A 21,301-nucleotide genomic window follows, 5' to 3' on the forward strand; every position below is an offset into this window, starting at 1 on the left:
AAGCTACATCCTAAGCGGGTCTCCTGAAACACTCATGGTCAGGTGAAATGTGAGGCTCCATATCTGGATCAAAGGATGTCTTCTAGTTATTATGGGGAAAACCCAAGTTTAGAAAACACTCAATAGATTGTCACTAAAGATGAAAATATCAGACAAGAGCTTGCCTGAGTCTTTCTACCCAAAATGTACCTTCCTAAATATCCCGATCAGGAGTTGGTCGTGGGAGCAGACCCTAGCTAGCCTCTGAGAGCACGTGGCTGGTCTTCCCTGTTGTCTGCAGTTGTCAGCATCTGGAAGTTGACTGTGCAGAAGGTCTGGGTATGTTGGCAACAGTAAGATAATGTCTTGTTGATCATCCCATGGGCCCATAGATGGGGTGTTGGAGTTTAAAGTCTGTACAGTTCCTGGAATGTGTCATTGGCTCTTGGTGGCCAGCTAGTTAGTGTTAAATCTCCTGTACGATTTGTGAAACAAAAAGGGGCTAGAGTGGAATACGCCACCACCTTGGGTGCTCACCTATTGCTCACTGCCACTTCAGAGAGTTAAAGGGCACTTCTTTGGAAACTAAACCACTTAGAAAAAGTTAGAACTAGTGGTAACTGATACTTGTCTTCATGTAGTTACACTCCCTCACCCTTTTTCACTGTGCCAGCTAATTAGCATTGAATGTACTTAGGTGTTAGTAATGAAGTTTTAAGAGTCCTTCTCTTACTAGTATCTGGACCATTCTATGCTTCTATTTTGCGCATGTTCCTGGAATTCTTTCTTGCTCAATTTATGGCAGCCACTCTTCATCCCTGCATTTTGCATGGATATCATGTTGCTGAGGAGAGAATAAGTTTTCTCTTTGCAGAAAAGGGTACTTTTGGAAAGATCAATTTGTTCCTTCACATGAGGGTGATGATGTTACACTGAATTAGGAAATGTGAGTCAGGTGGTGCTTGGCCAAATCAGATAAGAGTGTGGTGGTTTACTTCCCAGCTGGGTATTGTCTTTCCTTGGCTTCAGTGACTTTGTCTGCCCTGGGCAGCCTGATGAGGAATGAACTATGGCAGTCCTGGGCCTGAGGAGGGGGCAGCTGACAGGAGCCTGTGTTTACAAGACTTGTCATCTGGGAACATACAAGTCCCCGTTATCTGCATGGAATACAGTTGATTTCTCTGCTGTCTCCTAATTAGATGGGTACATCATGACATTCTGTCTGTCCTGGGCTAGAGACATTATTGTAAGTAACAGCTGACCTTTAAGATCTTGCACCTTGATTGTACTCCTTGCGACTGGTCAACCAGATACTTGGAAACACTCAGAATGAAAAATGTGAGTTCAGTTGTTCTTTGATATCTACAAGGAATGGGTTCTAGGACCCCCCACAGAAGCTCAAAGCCCTATATATTTAAATGGTCTCTGCATTACTTAGCATACACATTATACTAGGTATTTTATGAGAATAGCTGTTGTATCGTTTAGGGAATAATGACAACTATGCAATATAAATGTAACTAAGACCTAACCACAAACTCCATATCAGCAGCAATATAACAGCTCGTTCTTTCAACACTTAGGGACTGCTTTCATGTAGACATCTGAAAAAGTGTTAATATTCACTGAAACCCTAGTAGTTCTCTCAATAACCAGCATGTGATGATGGTGACAGTGGTCACTGTATGGTCCTACAGTGCCCATGTGGGCAGACATCGGACTAACGTTTGAAGCCCATGATAGCATGTCAGAAGGACCATCTACCAGGAAGCACGAGATTTCCAGGTGACGTTTTGCAGGAGGCTCGATGCTGATGCTGGGGTCTGTGGAGGTTGAAACTTGAGGGTCTTTAAGCATTGAAAGTCCCAGGTTCATAACTGCACTTGCTATAGATAGAAACATTGTTCTGGGATTTTCTTTCCTTGCATCAAGCCCATTTTTGCAGTGGTTGCAGGCATGTTGTGACACAGGTTTTGTTCCCTTGAGGGATTCTACTCTGAGCTGATACCTTTAACCCTCATGCCTGTTGAAAAACTGCTGCAAATGTTAACTTTGGTTTGTTGAAACACTCCAGATAGAAAGTGCAGGTGTGGTGGGCTCAGGTGCCCAGGTTGAGACTTGGAGTTATTTCACAAAACACAAAAATCTCATGTTTAAAAGCACATGATCTAAAGAGTATGATAAAGTGAAAATGGCTAAGTTAAGACCAGGTATCATCCCCCTCTCTAGATGATTGACTGGAAGCTCAATTTCGGGGATAAGAAGGAACTGACAGTGGTATCTGGACAGGGAGTGAGGCTTTTCATGCTGCTGTGTATACAACTCAAATTGCTGTACTCCAGAGGGTTTCTAATTCTTTCCTCCTCCTCTTTGTGTCTTAAGGGACACTGGAGCTGCCTGCTGCAGTGCCAAGCTCCCTGCTATGTCTTCCTGTGATGGGAACTTATATTTTTATACACCCCTGTATCTCATTCAGTCTTGTCAATATCTGCACCTGCCTGATGCAAAAATTTGAGAAGAAAATATTAAAGTTATCCTTTTTTCACTTCAATGAATCTAGGAGGAATTACTGGCTGCTTTATAGAAGGATATGAATTACATAGTGGTAAAGTCTAGGTTTTTAGTGTATTTGTCACCCAAATAGTGGACATTGTACCCAAAGTCATCCTTCAAATAGAACAAAAGTTAACTTTTAATCTTATGCTTTCTCTCATACAAAATGAGATTATGGTTTTAAAGATCCAAGATCAATGTTCAAATGTCAAATATCCCTTACATGTCAGGAATTACTCTAAGATAAATTACTGTAGAAAGAACTTAGAAATCTCATTCCTTCATTAGAATGTTTTTAGAAGTTAGGGCGTGTGTATTGCATATTCATGAGAGTGCTGTGTATCAAGTATTGCTTTTCATTGCTATGTACTGTAGCATTTAAAATACTAAAATAATTTAGATAAATAAGATCTAAATTAACATTTACTGTTATGGTATCCTTTTAGTCCATATTTGAGCTTTTGAGGACAGTCTGCATCTCTTGTTTCTTGGCAATTGGTACTTCAAGAAGAAATCTAACTCTTCGTCCATCACTTCATGTGTTCTGGCTGCTTTGATTTCTAGTGACATTAACCAATTTTATGCTGCCTCCCAATAACAATTAAGATTGAATGAGAAAGAAAAATGAGACTATTTAAAACCCTTCTCCTGCTTGCAGTCGCTGGCAGGGCTAACACTAGTGTCTGGGTAACTGGATCCTATGCTGGCCTTAGTGGAAGCTGCCACCAAGAGTTTGGCTTTGACATTGCCCACTTCCTATATAGTGTTTGACCACCACCATCCCAGCCACTGCTGGACACAACCTGGGTTATCCTTTGCTCCTTGTCTGTAGGGCACTCTACTTCCTGTGTGTATGACTCACTCTCAAGCCAGAGTATTAGGAATGGTGTTAGGTGAGTTGTCTCACCAACTAACTGCTCTGGGGAGAGGGTCACTCCAACGTAAGGTCTTTATAGTTTTTTAAAATTGATCTTTTCTGGCTACTCATTAGTTCAACATTTATGGGAAAACTATTCTCACTTTGGGTTTTCATCTTCTTGTCTCCTATTCTTGGATCCTATGGCTGGCGACTGGTGTTGTGAAGCACTGAGGATGACAACTAGTCCTCTCTTGGTATAGGGTGAAGAAAGTCTTACAGCAAAAATTAACTAGAAGATTGTAGTCACCCCTTTTTGCTCTCTGAAATCTTCAGTAGCAGAAAGTTGAGTGTCCGTAACTTCTGTGTGAAGCTAGTGATGGAATGGGAGCTCAGGTCCTTTCAGTAGGAATGTAAGAGTAGTGAGAACATTTCCAGTCCCTGCATTGTCACCTGTAACCCATAACCCTACAGGAGCCTCCTAGAACACTCGTGGTCTCAGTGATGTTCAATATATGGCTCCCAGGACGTCTCACAGGTACTCTGGGGAAAACCCAGGGTTAGAAGATGCTCAACAGATTATACGTCACTTAAATAGGTGAAATATCAGACACAGGGACTTGTCTGAGTCTACCAAAAACATTCCTAAAAATCCTAATGAGAGAAGAGTCTGTTGTAGGTGCAGATCTGGGTTAGCCTCAGAGAACACAGCTGGTCTTCCCTGTTTCCTCCAGTCCCCAGCATCCAAATATTCCCTGCTCAGAAGTAGGGGTGTGTTGGGAGCAATGAGATGATGTCATCTTGTTACAGGTCACCCTGTGGGCCCAGAGATAGAACCCTAGAGTTTAAACTGTTTTTCTGACATGTGCCTTTGGCTGTTGGTCCTCAACTACTTAGAGAACTCTCAAGTCTCCTGTGTTGCTGTATGCTTTAAAAATGGCTGCAGTGGAATACACCCCCACCTTGGGTACTCACCTGTGTCTCTGCCACTGTAGATTGTTGAAGGAGCATTTCATGGGAAACTTACCCATATGTACAATGGCAAGTTAGCAATAGGATAAGTTGTATTTTACCTTGTCATGGGGATGTAGCTGATCTCCTTCACCAGTTTCTACTCTACCTGTTAACCTTAAAGGTACCTTGGTGAGTTTAATACTGTCATAAAAGGGTCCCCCACTAAATAGCATGTTGGAGGACTTTGTACTTTAGTCTCCTAATTGATAGTTTTATTCTTAGAATTATTCCTTGGTTGTTGGTTGTTGTAATTCTTCCTTGGTGGAAACAGCAAAGATGACTACTCACACTAGGCTGACTTGAACCTTCTGAGAAGATGTCATAAGGATGTTATGTCAGAAGAATTGGGTTTTGATTGCAGATTTGATTCAGTGTCAAGGACTCAATATCGATGATAGGATCTGTGGATTTTGAGAGCTGCAGCACTTCAGGCATGGAAGATGGAGAGTTGAGATTGGAGACGCTTCAGTTACAAGTGCTGTGTAGAAAATTGTTCTTTTTTTCGTGTTTTTGTATTGAGAAATAAGTCTTGCAGTGGTTATAGACATGTTATCCTTGGGGTGGCACAGGCTTCCTTCCACTGAAGGATCCTACTTGAGGGTCACATACTTGAACACTTGTGCCTGTTCACAAACTTCTGCAAACATCAACTTGGTATTTTTAAACACTGCAAATGTAAAGTGTGGGTTGAGTGCCCTGGTGGTACCTGGAAGCAAGTGACAAAAGAAAGTTTTTCATATCTTTAAAAGGCTGTGCTTCAGAGAGATGAAAAAGAGGTAGAAATAAATGGAGTATAGAGTAAGTGTGCCCTTCTCCAGATTCTTGAGTTGAAGCTCAGAAATTGGGGCTAGGAATGAAATGACAGTGGTGTCCAGAGGAAGCAGCAAAGCTCTGTAAGCTGCTATGTGGAAGGTTAACCTACTGTACTTCAAGGGGCTTAGAATTCTTTTCCTCTTACTATTTATTCTTACTGTGTCCCAAGATATGTATCTGGTTCCTCACTGATGTAAACAGGTACATGCTACTTTCTGTGATCTTGCCTTTAGTTTTATAAAATATATTTTTTGAAATATTTTCCTTTCCATTATTTTCTTTCATCAATCTGTATTTCAATAGTTGATAAAATCTGTATGACCCAGGACCCCTCCTTGGTTTGATCAATGTGGTCTGTAGTCTTGCAGAATCCTCCTTGGATGAATGGATGGGTGTGTGGAGACTTACCCTGGAACCCTGTCTGCACTCTGAAGGACACATCTTAGGGTTTTTGCTTAAACAGCTCCAATCTAATGTTTGGGGCAGATGCATTTTGTAGGTGATCCCAGAACGCTCAGTGTGGAGTGGTGCAAGGCAGGGCAGGGAAGGCAGCCAGAGAGTAACAGCATTGAGCTGGTCACCCCTAGGCTGTATGTGGCTCAGTCCTGCTGGGAATTATTGAAGGGACCACATTGAATATATCTCAGAATGTCCCTCCTAGGGAACAAAGGTCCTTGGATTCACCAACTCTGTATACCCCAAAGTTTGAGATGCACCTATTGTGTGTACTCTTGAGAAGGCCCCCTGTGCCTAAGGCTGAGCTGGCTTGGGAGAATGTGGAAAAAGCTCTAGGACAGTAACCTTGAGAGGTGACAGGAAAGGGTCCTAGTGGGATGGGGCCACAGGCATGGTGCTGTCCTCACAGCTGTGTCAATATCAAGGAGTTGGGGGTATGTCACTGAGCTCTCTATCCTATGCCATACTGGCCCATACTTTGCAGAAGAGTCCCATTGCCCCTGGGATTTCCTTCTAGCAGGATGGGGACAGTGTCATTTCTTCAGCAGTTGTCCAGGTTCTATTCCTGAAGACTCTGACACCTGTGATCTTGTGCTGGTCTTCACCTTCTCCTTTAGCCTGCAGATGCTAATGTGGGCTGGCTTGGGAAATGGCAAGCCACTTCTCCTTTGAAACCCTCAGGACTGAATCTGAGGAAAGAGCGAGGTGTGTTTTCAACTGTCCTGTGATGTGAGTGGTGACGTCTGACCCTGGGTCCAGGCTGATTTAGGCATAGATGATGGAATAAGGGGAGGGCTCCATGGCTACTTTGCTTTCTCTTTGTAGCAGGTGTCTATGTGGGTCTGCATGGTCATCATCCTGCCAACCCTCATGGTCACAGCCAGGATGTCCTTATTTAACTGTCTGGTGCTCTTGCTCCTCATGAGTCATAGGGGCTCTTTCCCTGCCCTGAGTACTTGAGATCATGTGAGGTGTCTCTACATCTGGTTGCTTCAAAAGGAACTTTATCCCTGATTTCTCTTTACATGTGTCAACAGGATGTTACATGGGGAGTGTTTATTTTGACCATGGTTTCTCAGATCTTCCCCAAAGTTTCACACATCTGGGCTCTCGGATCTCTGGCTCTTCCATATGCTGCCAGAGGATCATGCCCTGGGATTGTCTTCAAGGTACATAGACCGGTGTTTAAAGTGGTAGAATCTTCAGGTGACAGCTGCCTTTGATCTTCTGGTTTATTTACCCTTAGTTTTGGTTCTGTGTGAGAATGAGAGTGCACATAGGTGTTCGAACCACATGTAAAGGGCATGGTGGTTACCTTCAACTCAAAAGCCTGAAATCCTGACTACCCTCCAGCCAGCGGTGAGAGGCCCCTGAGACTGGCGGATGTGAGTGATGGAAATGCAGACATCTGTCCTTCTTGCTTACTGCACCTTACCTGCTGCAGTTATACAGACAGTAGGAACACAAGGTGAATAAAGCAGTGCTTCCAATAGTGCAGATTGTCAGTATTCCTGCCTCGGATGTCCCAACATGTGAAGATTCTCTGATTTGGCCCTGGCTTCATCCCAGATGACTGTCAAGCCCCACATGGGGCCATCCCATTTGAGGCTAACTCTCCACAATGGACGGGGTTTGCTCTCAGTTGCTCCTTCAAGTTTTACATCCAATGTATCAGGCGATGTCAGGCATCAGCACATGCAGCTATGACTGCAGTTGCTGTGGTTGACTTCTTCCCATGAGTTCAGCCCTGAGTCTGACCAGATGAGGTCTCTCTCATGGCGTGTCTATTTTGTGCCTGTGCTGTTGGTATGGTTAACATAGAACTGTCAGTCTGATCCAACACTTCAAGAAATTTTGACAGAATTGTCTCTACCCTTCCTCATATAAAGTTACCTCAACACCATGGATGTTAAAATTTTTTCAGTAATTGGTGGTAGCACGTGTTGGAATCTAATGAGGGACAGGTGGGTCCTGTGGCTAAGGGGTTATTGGAGCCTCCTGAGGGCTCCTTCCAGAGAGTTGCCCAGTGTCCATTGAGCAATGGACAGGTGCAATGACAGGTGCTTCCTTGGGTTTATCTAGAATATTCTCATTTCTTCAGGCCAACCCATCTGCCCAGGGCCCTTCCACAGCCTGAGCTGGCAAAGTTCTCAGCAGACAATTTTGAGGCATCTCACTGTGAAGACAGCTTGTGGCAGGCTGCCTGCCCCATGGCCTTTACTCCCCCCACTATGTGGCCTCAAATGTCATTGATATGTGGCCCAGAGGTAAAAAAACAAACCCTTCTGTGACTAGAAGAGGAACAGATGCCTTGTCATGTTTTAACAGGCCTGGTACACTGACCAGTCTTTGTGTGGGAGCCCTGCTCACAGGGACATCTAAGGTTAGGAAGCACCAAAGAAATATTTCTTCTGCCTGCCTTGCAGACTCCAGAGAAGAGGGAGGTCCTGATGTTTCTTCAGTGTTAATTATGTGATCTACATCGGCATGGAGCGCTATGCTTTGACCCACCTTATCAGGAACATTCAACAGGTCATACTCTTGAGTAGTAGGTATGTTTTCTTGGAGGCTCGCCAGAAGGAGGTGAAGGACTGATACAGAATACATGGTACTGGAAGCATCTGCCTTTCTCTTTTGATGCCTTCAGAATCAACAGAAGTTGGTATGCTAGAAAGTCTAGGGACAATATTGGTCACCTTTATAATAGCACCTTCTCCTCTGGCTAAGATGTGCTCAGCAGTCTCTCATCTAAGAAGAAGGATCCTGAAGTCATTCCCACCCCTGTAGTGGGGAGAGCTGGGCTGGCCAGGCTCTGCAGGCAAAAGCCTGAGCCAGAGTTGCTTTCTGATGTGAAAGCTATACTTGCCAGGTCTGGGGCCCTTTGAGATTTGTACTGCAGCTGGTGTCTTTAGAGCATGGGAGCATAGATCAGACAACCAGGACAGAGGCTGCCACTAGGGAAGGGTAGAGGATATTCAGAGCTGTGTGTGAGAGAGGACTTAATGTCAGTGCTCAGTAAGATGTGCTGGTGCTCTCTTGAGTTCATGCACTGCAGGGACCTCATGGTTCACTCTGCAGCGTGACCCTCTCCTAGTCCTAGCCTGGGGTGGGGAAAATGCGAATGCTTCCTGCTGTGGTAGTGGATCCCCATGGTTTTCAGAGGGGAAAGAGATACTTAGATACTTAGAAATATTTTTCATTGTATGTAATAATGGGTAGGTGTCATGTCTTAACTAGTGGTAGAATCCAGGAAGGAAGTTACTTGAGCCCATGGAATACTTTCTGGGAAGATTTCGAATTTTATATTTAGTGTCTTTTATAAAAACACATTCTTAATTAAAGCAAATTAACTTTACAGTGGTTGAGTTTAATACTTTGGAATTGGTCTCTGAGGCAAAAACAAGGAGGTACCATGGTTCTGTTTTTCTAGAGAATGATCCATTTCCTTGACTCGCCTACCTTTCAGCAGCCTCCTGTATCCTTTGACTATAGTCCCTTTTTCAGCTTCAGAAGGAGAGACTTTTTAAAAATAGTGTGGTTAAGGTGGACTGCTCTTTGTCCTCTGGGTTCTTAGAGAAGCTATATGCCTTTGTATATATATTGGTCAAGGTGGTTTACTGAAAAGTATTTTCATTCTCTGTCCAATTTGGTTGGGTGCTGTGCTGTGAAATAGCTGGATGTCCTCCAAAGTTGTGACGTCAGTTACTGTTCCTGCAGTTTCCCTAGAGACAGTGAAGACTGAAATGGTTGTCCTCTGGTCTCTCTCTGTATGGACTTGGCACCAATAGAATCATTGCTCCAGACAGGAGGGGGACACTTGCATTAGGGACAGCACTGTACCTTCTCCTATAGGTAGCCAGAGCCTGTCTGGGGACATAGAGAATTCTGAAACAATTGTAGTCCCATAGTGTCTCACTGCTGCACTTAACTGACCCTTCTCCAATAACTTTGATCCAGAGACCTTTCTGGGTAAAAGAGATAGCAGGTAGTCATGCCTTCTAGTCATTACCTCTTCCTGGTTCATTCTTGGTAATGCTTTCCTGGGCAGAATGGCTCAAAAGTCTTGGGGGGATGTCTTCAATAAGAGGAAGATAAACAATACTATCTGCCTGTTTTAAAAACAACATCTTGCTGTTGGTCAGTGTGCAATGAGATGGGTTTTTGCCTCTTCTGGCAGTTTTGCTGACCAACCATGTGTGAAGCAGGGAGCTTACTTGCCACTTGGTGAATCTGAGGACTCATGCATGTTAATGTGTCAATAAAGCTTGTGAGTTTACTTGGTCCTCATGGATAAGCCCATTGAGTCTGGTGTGCTCTGTGTGATGACTGCCCCTACTTGAAGGGGTGAGGTCAATTCAGCATAAGAGGAGTGGCTAATCAGTCCAGTAGCAAGATATTTCTGAACTTATAGTTGCCTCCTTGTGTGTATTCCAAACTTCTCCTCCTTCCCCCTTAGAGGACAGAGCTACAAGCATATTTGAGCCAGGCTGGGCCTAAGTGATTGGAGGTGTACTACACTGGGACTTCATAATGGCAGCTCCCTTTGAGGATGACTCAACAGTGCTTTCATGATATTTTATGTCGACCTTTGCTGGCAGCTTTATTAATCATTAATCATCCAAGATAAGGACATATTCAGGATACTTTCACTCTACCTATTTCATCCTTGTCATTATTTATCTTCTGTTCCTTGATCCTATTGCTGGTACCTTGGTCACCTAGATGATGTGACACTGAGGATGAAACTGTCTTCCCTCAATAAAGGATGAAGAAAGTCTTCGAGTCCAAATTAACTGAAAGGTTATAACTTCTCCACCTCACTCTTGGAAATCTGTTAGTAAGGAGCACCTGTTCCTCTGTCCAAGGTATGATGAAATGAGGACTGTGGGTCTCTTCAGCAGGAAGACAGGAGAGTGAGGGAATTTAATCCCAGTCCATAAATCACTGAAGAGTGATAACTAGAGACATCGGTCACCAGATCATCCCAGAGGGGAAGGAAAGGTTTCAGATACGAGGGAAAAAAAGACACAGATATAGGTCAGGGAAAAGCTTCCAGAACCTAATGGAGATTCCATGTGAAAAAGTTGCAGAGAAGAATGGGAAGAAACAAAATGTTGGCAGAGATCAACCCCAGAGAAGCTCGAGCAGGGTAGAAAGGGTAGGTGTGCATTTCCTTTCTCCTTCCCTCAATCTCTGGTCATCAGCAGGCTCCTGAGCTCTGCCTGCTGGAGAGCTTTTCTACCTTCATGAGCCCAAAGGCTGCTGCCACCGCTGAACTTAGGAGCTTCTTGAAAATAAAGCACCGGACTGCCAGACCCTTCGGGGTCACTCCCTATCATGGACAGGAGCCAAGTTGGCGAATGTCATACAGCTTCTCCACCCACACTGTGATTTGTCCTCCCCAGGGAGCAGCAGCACTTCAGTTTTGGTGTCATTTGTTCTTCACACTGGCAGTTCCCAACTCCTGTCCAGATTGTGGTGGCCCTGGGGGCTCTGAGATCCCTGAGTGTGGGCATTCTGGGTCAGCCACCTTCCAGGGAAGAGGGATGAGGAGGGCTATAGTGCCATCTCTCCTCCATCAAGGCTCTTTCTCCGCTGCCCACTGCTGCTGAGAGGGATGATTGAGCCGAGAATCTCAGAAGTGCCTGTTTCCCCTCTGAGGGTATACCCACCACACCAAGGCTCCAATGAGTGGGGCCCACATTTTCCTCCTTGAGGACCTGAAACAGACCTCAGGGTGCTTCGACTACGAGCTCCTGCACACTGGCACTTGCCGGTGTAGGGCTTGCCCCAAAGTGGAAGGACATTAAGCCTGCTTGAGCTCTCCACAGGCAACTCAGGACCAACGTTCCTCCCCCTGGAATGGCCAGGAAACTGAACTTGGTTTAGGGGATGGGCTGGCAGGCTGGATCTGTACCCCCAGGACCGATAGTGTTGCTTAGGGACACGGGAGATTTGTGAATTAAACTTGGGAGGCGTTGGGAGCCCATGTGGGCAGAAGTGACAGGAGTGCAGTGTGGGTCCAAGCTGCAGCTCACTGGTGGAGCACCCCTCCCTGCAGCACAGGAAAGCCGCACTTTGAGACTGGGATGGGACGTGTGTGTGGGGTAGTTCCTAACCTGTTGGTGAGCTCAATGAGTTCAGCCTCCTGTTTACAGGCAGACACTAGGAGGAGACTTACGGGGCAGGGAGGAGGTAGAAGAGTGAAACTCACTCCCGACAGTCTGCAAATCCTAGTTGGCCCCTTCTGCAAGAACATACTTTAAGGTTTGGTGAGGCTGCTTCAGCCCCTTCCTGGTGGCTTTCCCCAGTGGTCTGGGAGCTGACCCTTAACCCCTGATGAGACTGTTCTTGTGCCCTTAGCTCCACCCAGCCTCGCTCCTCCACCCACCTGTGCTGTGGTGAACAAGGAATCCCCTAGGAGCTCCAGGGCCTCACCCAATGCTTGGGGCATTTGAGAGCCTCTCTTGGAGGATTTGAGCCAGTCTCCCAAAATAACAGTGTAGCTAGCTTTCCTGCAAGCACCACTTACAAGAACAACCGATACAGCATCTACTGAATCAAACAGGGCCTGGTTGGTTGTTACAAGCACCACCTACCATCTCAGATGATTCTTGGTGTCCCAGTATAATTCACACTGCTGGGGGATGGGAGGATAGCAGACTAGAAGTGGCCTGTGGGTGTTCTTCTTTTAAGGAGATGATAAAAACTTGCAGGTACCTGGAGCTGTTGGGGGGATTCCCACCACTGTAGACCTCTGTACTGATCAGGAAGCTGCTCAGAGTCTGCAGAGACATTGCACTGGAGAGCAGGTTGAGCAGAGATCTGGTGGCTGCCAATCCCAGGTTTCTACAGCTGACAACATCCTGAACTCAGGAGCATAGCACCAAGTCTGCTTGGGACTCAGCTTTCCAACAGTAGCCTTCACATCACCCCTGTCAGGCTTGGGAGGAAGCAGAGTGGATGCTCCCCTGCACTGTGCCCTATGACTGGGAGCCAAGCAGCCCTACCCTCCAGCATGGGATCTGAGCACAGGAGGAGCCACAGGTACCACCTGGGAAACCATGAGTGACTGCCTCAGCAGGACCTGGGTTTGAGGGGAGAACTCCAGCTCGCCTCCACAATCACTGGGCCACTGGAAAACCCCACCCAGCACGACTAGGTATCAGCTGTTTTCATGCTACAGGAACAGCCTCCCCCATTTGTGTGGCTTTTCCGCTGTTATCCCCAGATCCAGCTCTGAGGTACTTGCTGTGCCCAGGCCCAAGGCACCAGGGCCCCCCACCAGGCCTGGCCTGTAATAACAGCCCAAGATTCCAGAGATATATCTGGGCCCCAAGACCACCCACCCTTGAGTCTTCTCCACTGCCTCTGGTCCAGTGGGACTACCCCACTATCCAGGGACCCACAAGGGATGCCCCCAGCCTCAAGTCACCAGTACAACTGGATCTGTTTTGAACAAATGCTCACAGCCCAGGCACCCTTGACCACTGCCTAGATACTCATCCCACTGCCACTGTCACATCCCTGGGCAAAGCAGTCTCCCACAACACCAGCCTCCATGGAAAGAGTCTCACCCAGACCCCAACATGGACTTCAAACAATGACCTGGGGAACAACCTACCACCCCACACACAGATTATCCAGCGCTGGATGGAACTGAGGCAATCACGGGGGAATGGGACAAAACAGCTACAGTACAAGCATTACACCCACCCTTCCCTTGCCAGGTCAACATTCCAGAGTAGAGAACACAAGCACCATCTAGGGTCTTCCCCTTCTGACTAATCAGGAGAGTTGTCAACAAAGGCAAATGGGTAAACTGCAAGCCTATTAGTCCAGAGCCAAGAGAGGAGTCAGTTGAGAAGAAACCAGCAAAAGGACTCTGGCAACATGAAAAAAGTTTGACACCCCCAAGGGCTAACACTGAAATTATAGTAGTAGACTCTAACTGAAATGAAATTGTAAAAATGACAGAAATGGAATTCATAATATGGATAAGATGAAGGAATTTGAAGAGAACATTAAAAATAAAAATTTTACAAAATCGAGTCACTGAAGGAGGTAGACAACAAGTAGAAACTAAATGAACATATGATTTAGGGAATTTCAAAACATGGTAGAAATTTTCAACAGACTAAACCAAGGGGAAAATAAGAATCTCAGAGCTTGAAGGCAAGGCTCCTGAGCTAACCTAGTCATTCAAAGAGGCAGAAAAGCATTAAAAAATCACTTAGAGAAACGTGGGATTATGCAAAGTAAACCTATGAAATGTAGTTATCCCTGAGGGAGGAGAAAAAGCAAATAGCACAGAAAATCTATTTGAGGGAATTATTGAGGAAATGTTCCCATATTTCAGAGATTCAGATTCCAGACATTAAGATGGTCAAACACTGAAAAGATTCATAGAAATAGGACATGTCCAAGGCACATAATCCCTGGCAAAGTTCTGCAAGCAGCAACACAAAAGTGACAACTAATCTGCAGAAGAAAACCCATCAAGCTAACTGCAACCTTCTCAGTGGAGGCCTTAAAAGCCAGAAGAGCTTGGGGCCCCATCTTTAGTCATCTTAGAACAACTGCTGTTGAGGGTTACGTTTGGAACATGAGAACCCTAGGAGTGGGACAGGACTTTACCAAAGAGCAACCTGTGGATGTGCCAGTTCACTGAGCAGAAGCTGCATGACCTTGAGGGGGACATTCCATCCATCAGGGATGTTTGCAAATGAACCCCACCTCAAAGGCTGAGGGCTACAGCCTGGATGTCTGTAAATGGACCAGGTTTGTAATCTGAAGGTGGAGAGAATGATCAAAGGACTCAGGCCAGCAGATAAAAGCAGTTTGGTATTCTAAGCCTGGGGTGGTGATCCTATCTTTCCCGAGTTCATGTCTTAGTAAATAAGGAACTAGATGAAGTAGAAAGAAGTAGATTATATGCTTGACTCATGATTTCATCTTTAACTTGTGTATACTTAGCTAGCTTATTGTTACTTTGGGAGACCTTGAAACTTATGTGTTTATCAGTGACAATTGTTTGCTGAAAGAATAAATACTGATGCAGGATTCCATTCATGGCCTCCTGGCTCACAGGAATGCTGGAGGACCCCTGATTTCCCCATTACTTTATACCTTGTCTCCTTTATTTCCAATTTCTTAGGACGTTCCTGCCTGGGACCCGATTTGTTGGGACAGCTGCAAACTCCCGAAAAACTGACAGTGTAAAATTTTGTATCCTATAAAACTAAGTTTCATAGATGACAGTCTTTTCCAGACAAGTAAACACTGGGGAAATTTGTCATGATCAGACTGCCCTACAGGAAATACTCAGAACTGCATTATACATGGATCAGCACAGTAGACAACCAGCCATTGCAAAATCACCCAAAAGCTAACGCTCAGAGCTCATGTAAAACAATAGCACAAGAAGGCGGGCAAGGCAATAATTTACTACTCAACATGGAACAGAACAGCATCATACTTACCAAATCTATCACTCAATGTCAATGGTCTGAATGCTTCACTCAAAATACATAAACTGGCTGAATGGATAAAAACCATACATCCCAAGCTTGTGATACCGCCAGGAAACACATCTAACCCATGAGGCCATGCACAGACCAAAGTTGAAGGGATGGGAAAAACAATTCTGCACAAAGAAACCAAAAGAGCAGGTGTAGCCATTTTCATATCATAAAATTGACTTTATATCAACAATGGTAAGGAAAGTGAAGATGGTCATAAATAATGGTAAAGGTAACAATTCAAGAATATAACAATCCTAAGTATATATGCACTTAACAGTAGATCCCAGACTAATAAAGCAAATTCTACTAGGTTTTAGCAGAAAGACAATTACCTTGATAATTGCCAGGGTTCTCACTCCAAGGCCAGAGCATGTCAGGTCATCAAAACAGAAAATAAACACTGGACTTAAATAGGACTCCAGAAAAAAAAATGGTGGAAGCTGAGCAGTTGGGATGACCAGGAACCTAAGATGAACCCTTTAAGGTGAAGCTGATAGGCGAGCTGAATCAGCAAGAGGTCCAGCTTGGGGTGCCAGAGAAGGTGTCCTGGCACAAGGTGTCCGAGTACAAGGACAGCGCCTGGATCTTCCTGGGAGGGCTTCCTTATGAATTGACTGAAGGTGACGACATCTGTGTTTTCTCACAGTATGGGGAGATTGTTAACATTAATCTCGTGCGAGACAAGTCCAAAGGATTGTTTCCTCTGCTATGAAGACCAGAGAGAAGCTCCATTAAAATTGTCAATGGCCAGAATTGTACCAAGATTAAAGGGCAGTCTTAGTGGGTTGGAATCATGGCGGCTACGGCCACGATGGCGACCTTGGGCTTGGTGCGGAAGCGGCTGCTCAAAGACGAAGACATGACCAAAGTGGAATTTGAGACCAGAGAGGAGGTGGACGTGACCCCCACGTTCGACACTATGGGCCTGCGGGAGGACCTGCTGCGCGGCATCTACGTCTACGGGTTTGAAAACCCTTCAGCGATCCAACAGAGAGCTACCAAGCAGATAATTAAAGGGAGAGACGTCATCGCACAGTCTCAGTCTGGCACAGGTAAAACAGCCACCTTCAGTATTTCAGTCCTTCAGTGCTTGGATATTCAGGTTCGTGAAGCCCAGGCTCTGATCTTGGCCCCCACGCCAGAGCTGGCCGTGCAGATCCAGAAGGGCCTGCTTGCTCTCGGTGACTACATGAACGTCCAGTGCCACGCCTGCATCGGGGGCTCCAATGTGGGCGAGGACATCAGGAAGCTGGATTACGGACAGCACGTCGCAGGCACACCAGGGCGGGTCTTTGATATGATTCGTCGAAGAAGTTTAAGGACACGAGCTATCAAGATGTTGGTTTTGGATGAGGCCGATGAAATGTTGAATAAAGGCTTCAAAGACCAGATTTATGACGTGTACAGGTACCTGCCTCCGGCCACACAAGTGGTCCTTATCAGTGCCACGCCGCCCCATGAAATCCTGGAAATGACCAAGTTCATGATGGACCCAATCCGCATCCTGCTAAAACGTGATGAGTTGACTCTGGAAGGCATCAGACAGTTTTTTGTGGCAGTGGAAAGAGAAGAGTGGAAGTTTGACACCCTGTGTGATCTCTACGACACACTGACCATCACGCAGGCGGTCATCTTCTGTAACACCAAGAGGAAGGTTGACTGGCTGGCAGAGAAGATGAGAGAAGCCAACTTCACCGTGTCCTCGATGCACGGAGACACGCCGCAGAAGGAGCGCGAGTCTGGCGCCAGTCGAGTGCTCATCTCCACAGACGTCTGGGCCAGGGGCTTGGATGTCCCGCAGGTGTCCCTCATTAACTACGACCTGCCCAATAACAGAGTTGTACATACACAGAATTGGGAGGTCAGGTCGATATGGTCGAAAGGGTGTGGCCATTAATTTTGTAAAGAACGACGACATCCGCATCCTCCGAGATATTGAACAGTACTACTGCACTCAGATTGATGAAATGCCTGTGAACGTTGCCGATCTGATCTGAAGAAAGTCCCACTGCACTGTAGATGGGTTGGAGGTGGTTCACATATTTTGTAGTCCTGTTTGGAAACACTTAGGGTCAGCTTCCATTAAAGGAGTTCATGTGAAATCTCTCCTCATAGTGCCCCCAGGAAAAGCTTGAGGCTGCTGCTGCTGACTTTTCTTATCCACATGTAAATAATGCATTGCTGCAAGTCTTTTTCATTAAACATTTAAAACTTAAAAAAAAAAAAAGATTAAAGGGGGAACTATCCGAGTGGATCATGTATCTAACTACCGGCCTCCCAAGGACTCGGAGCTCTCTAGGCACATCACCCAGTTCTTCTAAGAGAAGGGCTGTCACGCCACGCCAGAGCAAGATGGCCGACGCGGCGGCCGCGGCCGGGGCTAGCGGCTCCGGAACGAGATCAGGAAGTAAACAGTCTCCTAACCCTGCTGATAACTACCATCTGGCCCGGAGGAGAACACTGCAAGTGGTTGTGAGCTCCGTGCTCACAGAGGCAGGGTTTGAGAGTGCCGAAAAAGCATCCGTGGAAACATTGACAGAGATGCTGCAGAGCTACATTTCAGAAATTGGGAGGAGTGCCAAGTCTCACTGTGAGCACACAGCCAGGACTCAGCCCACACTGTCGGATGTCGTGGTCACACTTGCTGAGATGGGTTTCAATGCGGACACACTCCCAGCTTATGCAAAACGGTCTCAGAGGATGGTCATCGCTGCTCCTCCAGTGACCAATCAGCCAGTGACCCCCAAGGCCCTCACTGCAGGGCAGAACCGACCCCGCCCGCCACACGTCCCCAGCCATTTTCCTGAGTTCCTGATCCCCACACCTACATCAGAACTCCGACTTTCCGAGAGCCCGTGTCGGACTCCCAGGGCCTGCGGGAGAAGGCTGCATCCCAGAGGCGCGATGCGGAGCGGGCACTCGCCCGTTTCATGGCCAAGACAGGAGAGACCCAGAGTCTTTTCAAAGATGACGTCAGCACATTTCCATCGATTGCTGCCAGACCTTTCAGCATCCCCTACCTGACAGCTCTTCTTCCGTCTGAGCTGGAGATGCAACAAATGGAAGAGACGGATTCCTCGGAGCAGGACGAGCAGACAGACACACAGAACCTCACTCTTCATATCAGTACGGACCATTCTGGAGCCGAGAAGGAGAACACTTCTGTCCTGCAGCAGAAGCCCGCCTTGTCGGGAAGCCGCAACGGGGAAGAGAGCATCATTGATAACCCCTATCTGCCACCTGTGAAGAAACCCAAGATCTGCAGGAAGAAGTCCCTCTCGTGAGCTGAGAAGGAAGCCTGGCTTGTCCACGGGCCCGGACACCACCCCCCTGGGGAGTTAAAGCCACTGCAGGGCAGAAGAGAGAGTGACCTCTTTGTGGCTGAGCCAAGGCTGCGGATGTGATTGGACATGATTTTAATAGCAAACCTTATATTAAGATGACCCGTTTTCACTGGATGGTTGGTTTGAGGAAAAGATGATGGTAATAATGAGGCTTCTTAATCAGCGAGCATGTACCGTGGGCGTAGCAGCAGCCGGGGACTTCATTTATTATCATAGGACTTGATTGCTTTGAAACCCAGAAGACCAGGGAACGTGGCAGGAAAGAAGGGTTCTTTGCCGCCGTGCTTGCTGTAATACCAAGAACACTGCCTGCCTGCCCGGGGTGTGTTTCAGGATGTTGGGATCCCTTTTCTTGACTCACAATTTGTCGCACTAATTTATCATGTCAGGACCTCATTCTTACTTCTCTCCTCTCTTGGGCTCCAAGTGCCCCGCTGAGCTGATGGAAGTGACTCTGCGCCCCCTCAACACGCTGGCCATAGGAGGCCACACGTCACAGCTTTGACCCAGGGCTGGCAGGAGTTGCGAGCTCATCACATTCTCATCAATGTGGAGGACAGTGACATGCCAGAGTGGTGCTGATCCTCTGGTTGGCGTTTGATGTAGGGCAGTGCTCTCTGTCCCCTCTGTGGTCAGTCATATGTCGTCCCTCTGTGGAGCCTGTGCTTTGGGAACTTCCAAGTCCTGCCCCTCCCGGGAAAAGAGGGCTCTCTGACAAGAGCCTGGGCGTTGGCTGTGTTATGCTGTGACTGATAAAGGAGACATAGATTTTTAAGCTGTAGGAGAAGGATTTGGTGCGGTGGGATTCTGAGGGCTGGGTTTGGCCTTGTCTTCTGAAAGCTGAAAAGGTTCACTGGTTTGCCACAAGGCCGGTGTGGACGGAAGGCCACGTTCCCACCTTGCGGTGGGAGTGGGCTGCGAGAAGCCCGCAGTCTAGGCTGAGGTGTTCTCCAGGAAGCAGAACTGCATCTGCTCAACCTCTGCGTCCTGGGGAAAGATGGCGTCATGATGGATGTACTCAACACACCAGAAAAGAAGTTTTGAAGAAAGATGCTGGGCAGGCTGATATCCTTTGATCTCGGAAGGAAGAAAGATGCCTGTAAACACCTGGAAGTTACCACTGGATAAACACGCTGTTCCCTGGGTTAGAACCCTAAGGTCCATATTTAATTATAGTCATCTCATAAGTGTCCATTCTCTTGGTGAATTTGAAAACTCGAGAAACTTGGGAGATTGCCAGCAGGCTCTGTATCCGTGTCCCCCTAGCATCACTGTTCTCTGGGACACTCTGTCCCTTTGCCCGGAACTAAAGAGGGGACAATAATGAAAAAAACTGGATTCCCCATATTAGACTGAATCTGTGCCAACCCTTCGGAGTGTGTGATTCAGCCCTTGGCAGTTCTTGGCCTGGCGAGTTTAAATACAGTCCCAGGTTCAAGCCATGGCTGAACCCGGCCTGCCGTTCTCATCGCTTCCGGGAGCGGATCCCAATCAATGTTTTCTGCAGGTCCTCACTCCTCGTCATTACCCCACACCAGCACCTGCTGCAGGCCCTAGTGCCACGAGATTGGGAAAAGGGTTGCCCTTTCTGCTGCTGAACTTTCAGAGGTTGCACTGCTGCCAGTTCTGGATGGGAGCCACTGGGAAAGAGTTAGACAAGTTGAAACATTGACCTGCCCATTGTTGTGTAAAAACTGCATAATTCTCAATGTATATTTATAAATTTCTATTTTTTATAGCTTTGGGGGAATTCTTGGAGGGAAAAAGTAGTAGAGGCAGATTAAAAGTGTGACTTTTGAAAATCTCATAATAAAAGTTCATAATATCTTTGCAAATAAAAAAAAAAGAGCAGGGCTGTGGGGCTCCTACCCCCTCACCGAGTTTGTCTGAGGGCTCTGAAGATGACAAGCCCACAAAAAAAAAGAAGACAGACAGACCAGGCAGTAGAGGCTGAGCAGCCGTCCTCCATCACCCAGAAGCAAGGCAATAAAGGAGGATGACCCTAAGCAGCACAGTGGCTTCTGAACTCGGAGTTCTTGCTGGAGTCCAAGGAGGGCCAGAAGCGCTACTCGGCCTCCCCTGAGGCCAGGACCACCTGGCGTGTTGGAGCCCAGGACCCGGAGAGGGAGCCAGAGGAGAAACCCAAACGTGAGCACAAGTCCTCAATCAGGAGGGAGGCAAGAGAAGAAAAACAGGGATAGGGACAGAGGGCGAAGCTCAGACACACATTCTGGCTGGAACAGGCGTTCTGAAGGGAGTAGTCATAGAAGTAGGAGCCATGACAGGTCCCACAAGCATAAAAGGGCCCGGCACTCCCCGGAGCGGGACTCCTCCAATCCCCGGGACCGCAGGCAGCACTGAAGCCTGTTCAGCTGCTCAGTAGATTTGGAAGTGAACTGTTTTTAAATGCAGTCAAATTCAGTTATGTTGTTCCTATTTTTGTGTATAAAACCTCGGGGGCTGAATTCTTTTAATCTCTTGAATGTTAGAGTCATTGAGAGGGCTATAGTTTCAACAGCCACATAGCCACAATTCCTTGGCGGGGGAGGAGGGGATGGGTATATGCAACCAGAACGAGTAAAATGTGCAATGTGTGGGGGATGGACACGCTTGAAGCTCTTACTCAAGGGGGGAGGGGCGCATGGGCAATATATGTAACTTTAACACTTGTACCCCCATAATATGCTAAAATAAATTTGTCCCTGAGAACATACTTGGTACTTATCAGAGTGAGTGTCCTGAATTTGGTTCATATAGACCCC

The 21,301-nt window shown here is 46.7% G+C and overlaps 1 protein-coding gene and 2 pseudogenes across 1 annotated transcript; all 3 read left to right on the forward strand.

Moving 5' to 3' along the window:
* Positions 1–14,396: 14,396 nt before the first annotated feature.
* On the forward strand, positions 14,397–20,900 carry LOC109730613 (RNA-binding motif protein, X-linked 2-like; annotated as a pseudogene).
* Positions 15,989–17,192, forward strand: LOC105856103 (eukaryotic initiation factor 4A-III-like). The gene is given in 2 exon segments (XM_076001094.1): positions 15,989–17,028; positions 17,030–17,192. Coding segments are annotated over 2 exon segments (1,203 nt in total).
* LOC105856105 (transcription initiation factor TFIID subunit 8-like) lies at positions 17,548–18,831 on the forward strand (annotated as a pseudogene).
* Positions 20,901–21,301: the final 401 nt, after the last annotated feature.

Source organism: Microcebus murinus, chromosome 3 (genome assembly GCF_040939455.1).
Source record: "Microcebus murinus isolate Inina chromosome 3, M.murinus_Inina_mat1.0, whole genome shotgun sequence".
NCBI lineage: Eukaryota > Metazoa > Chordata > Mammalia > Primates > Cheirogaleidae > Microcebus > Microcebus murinus.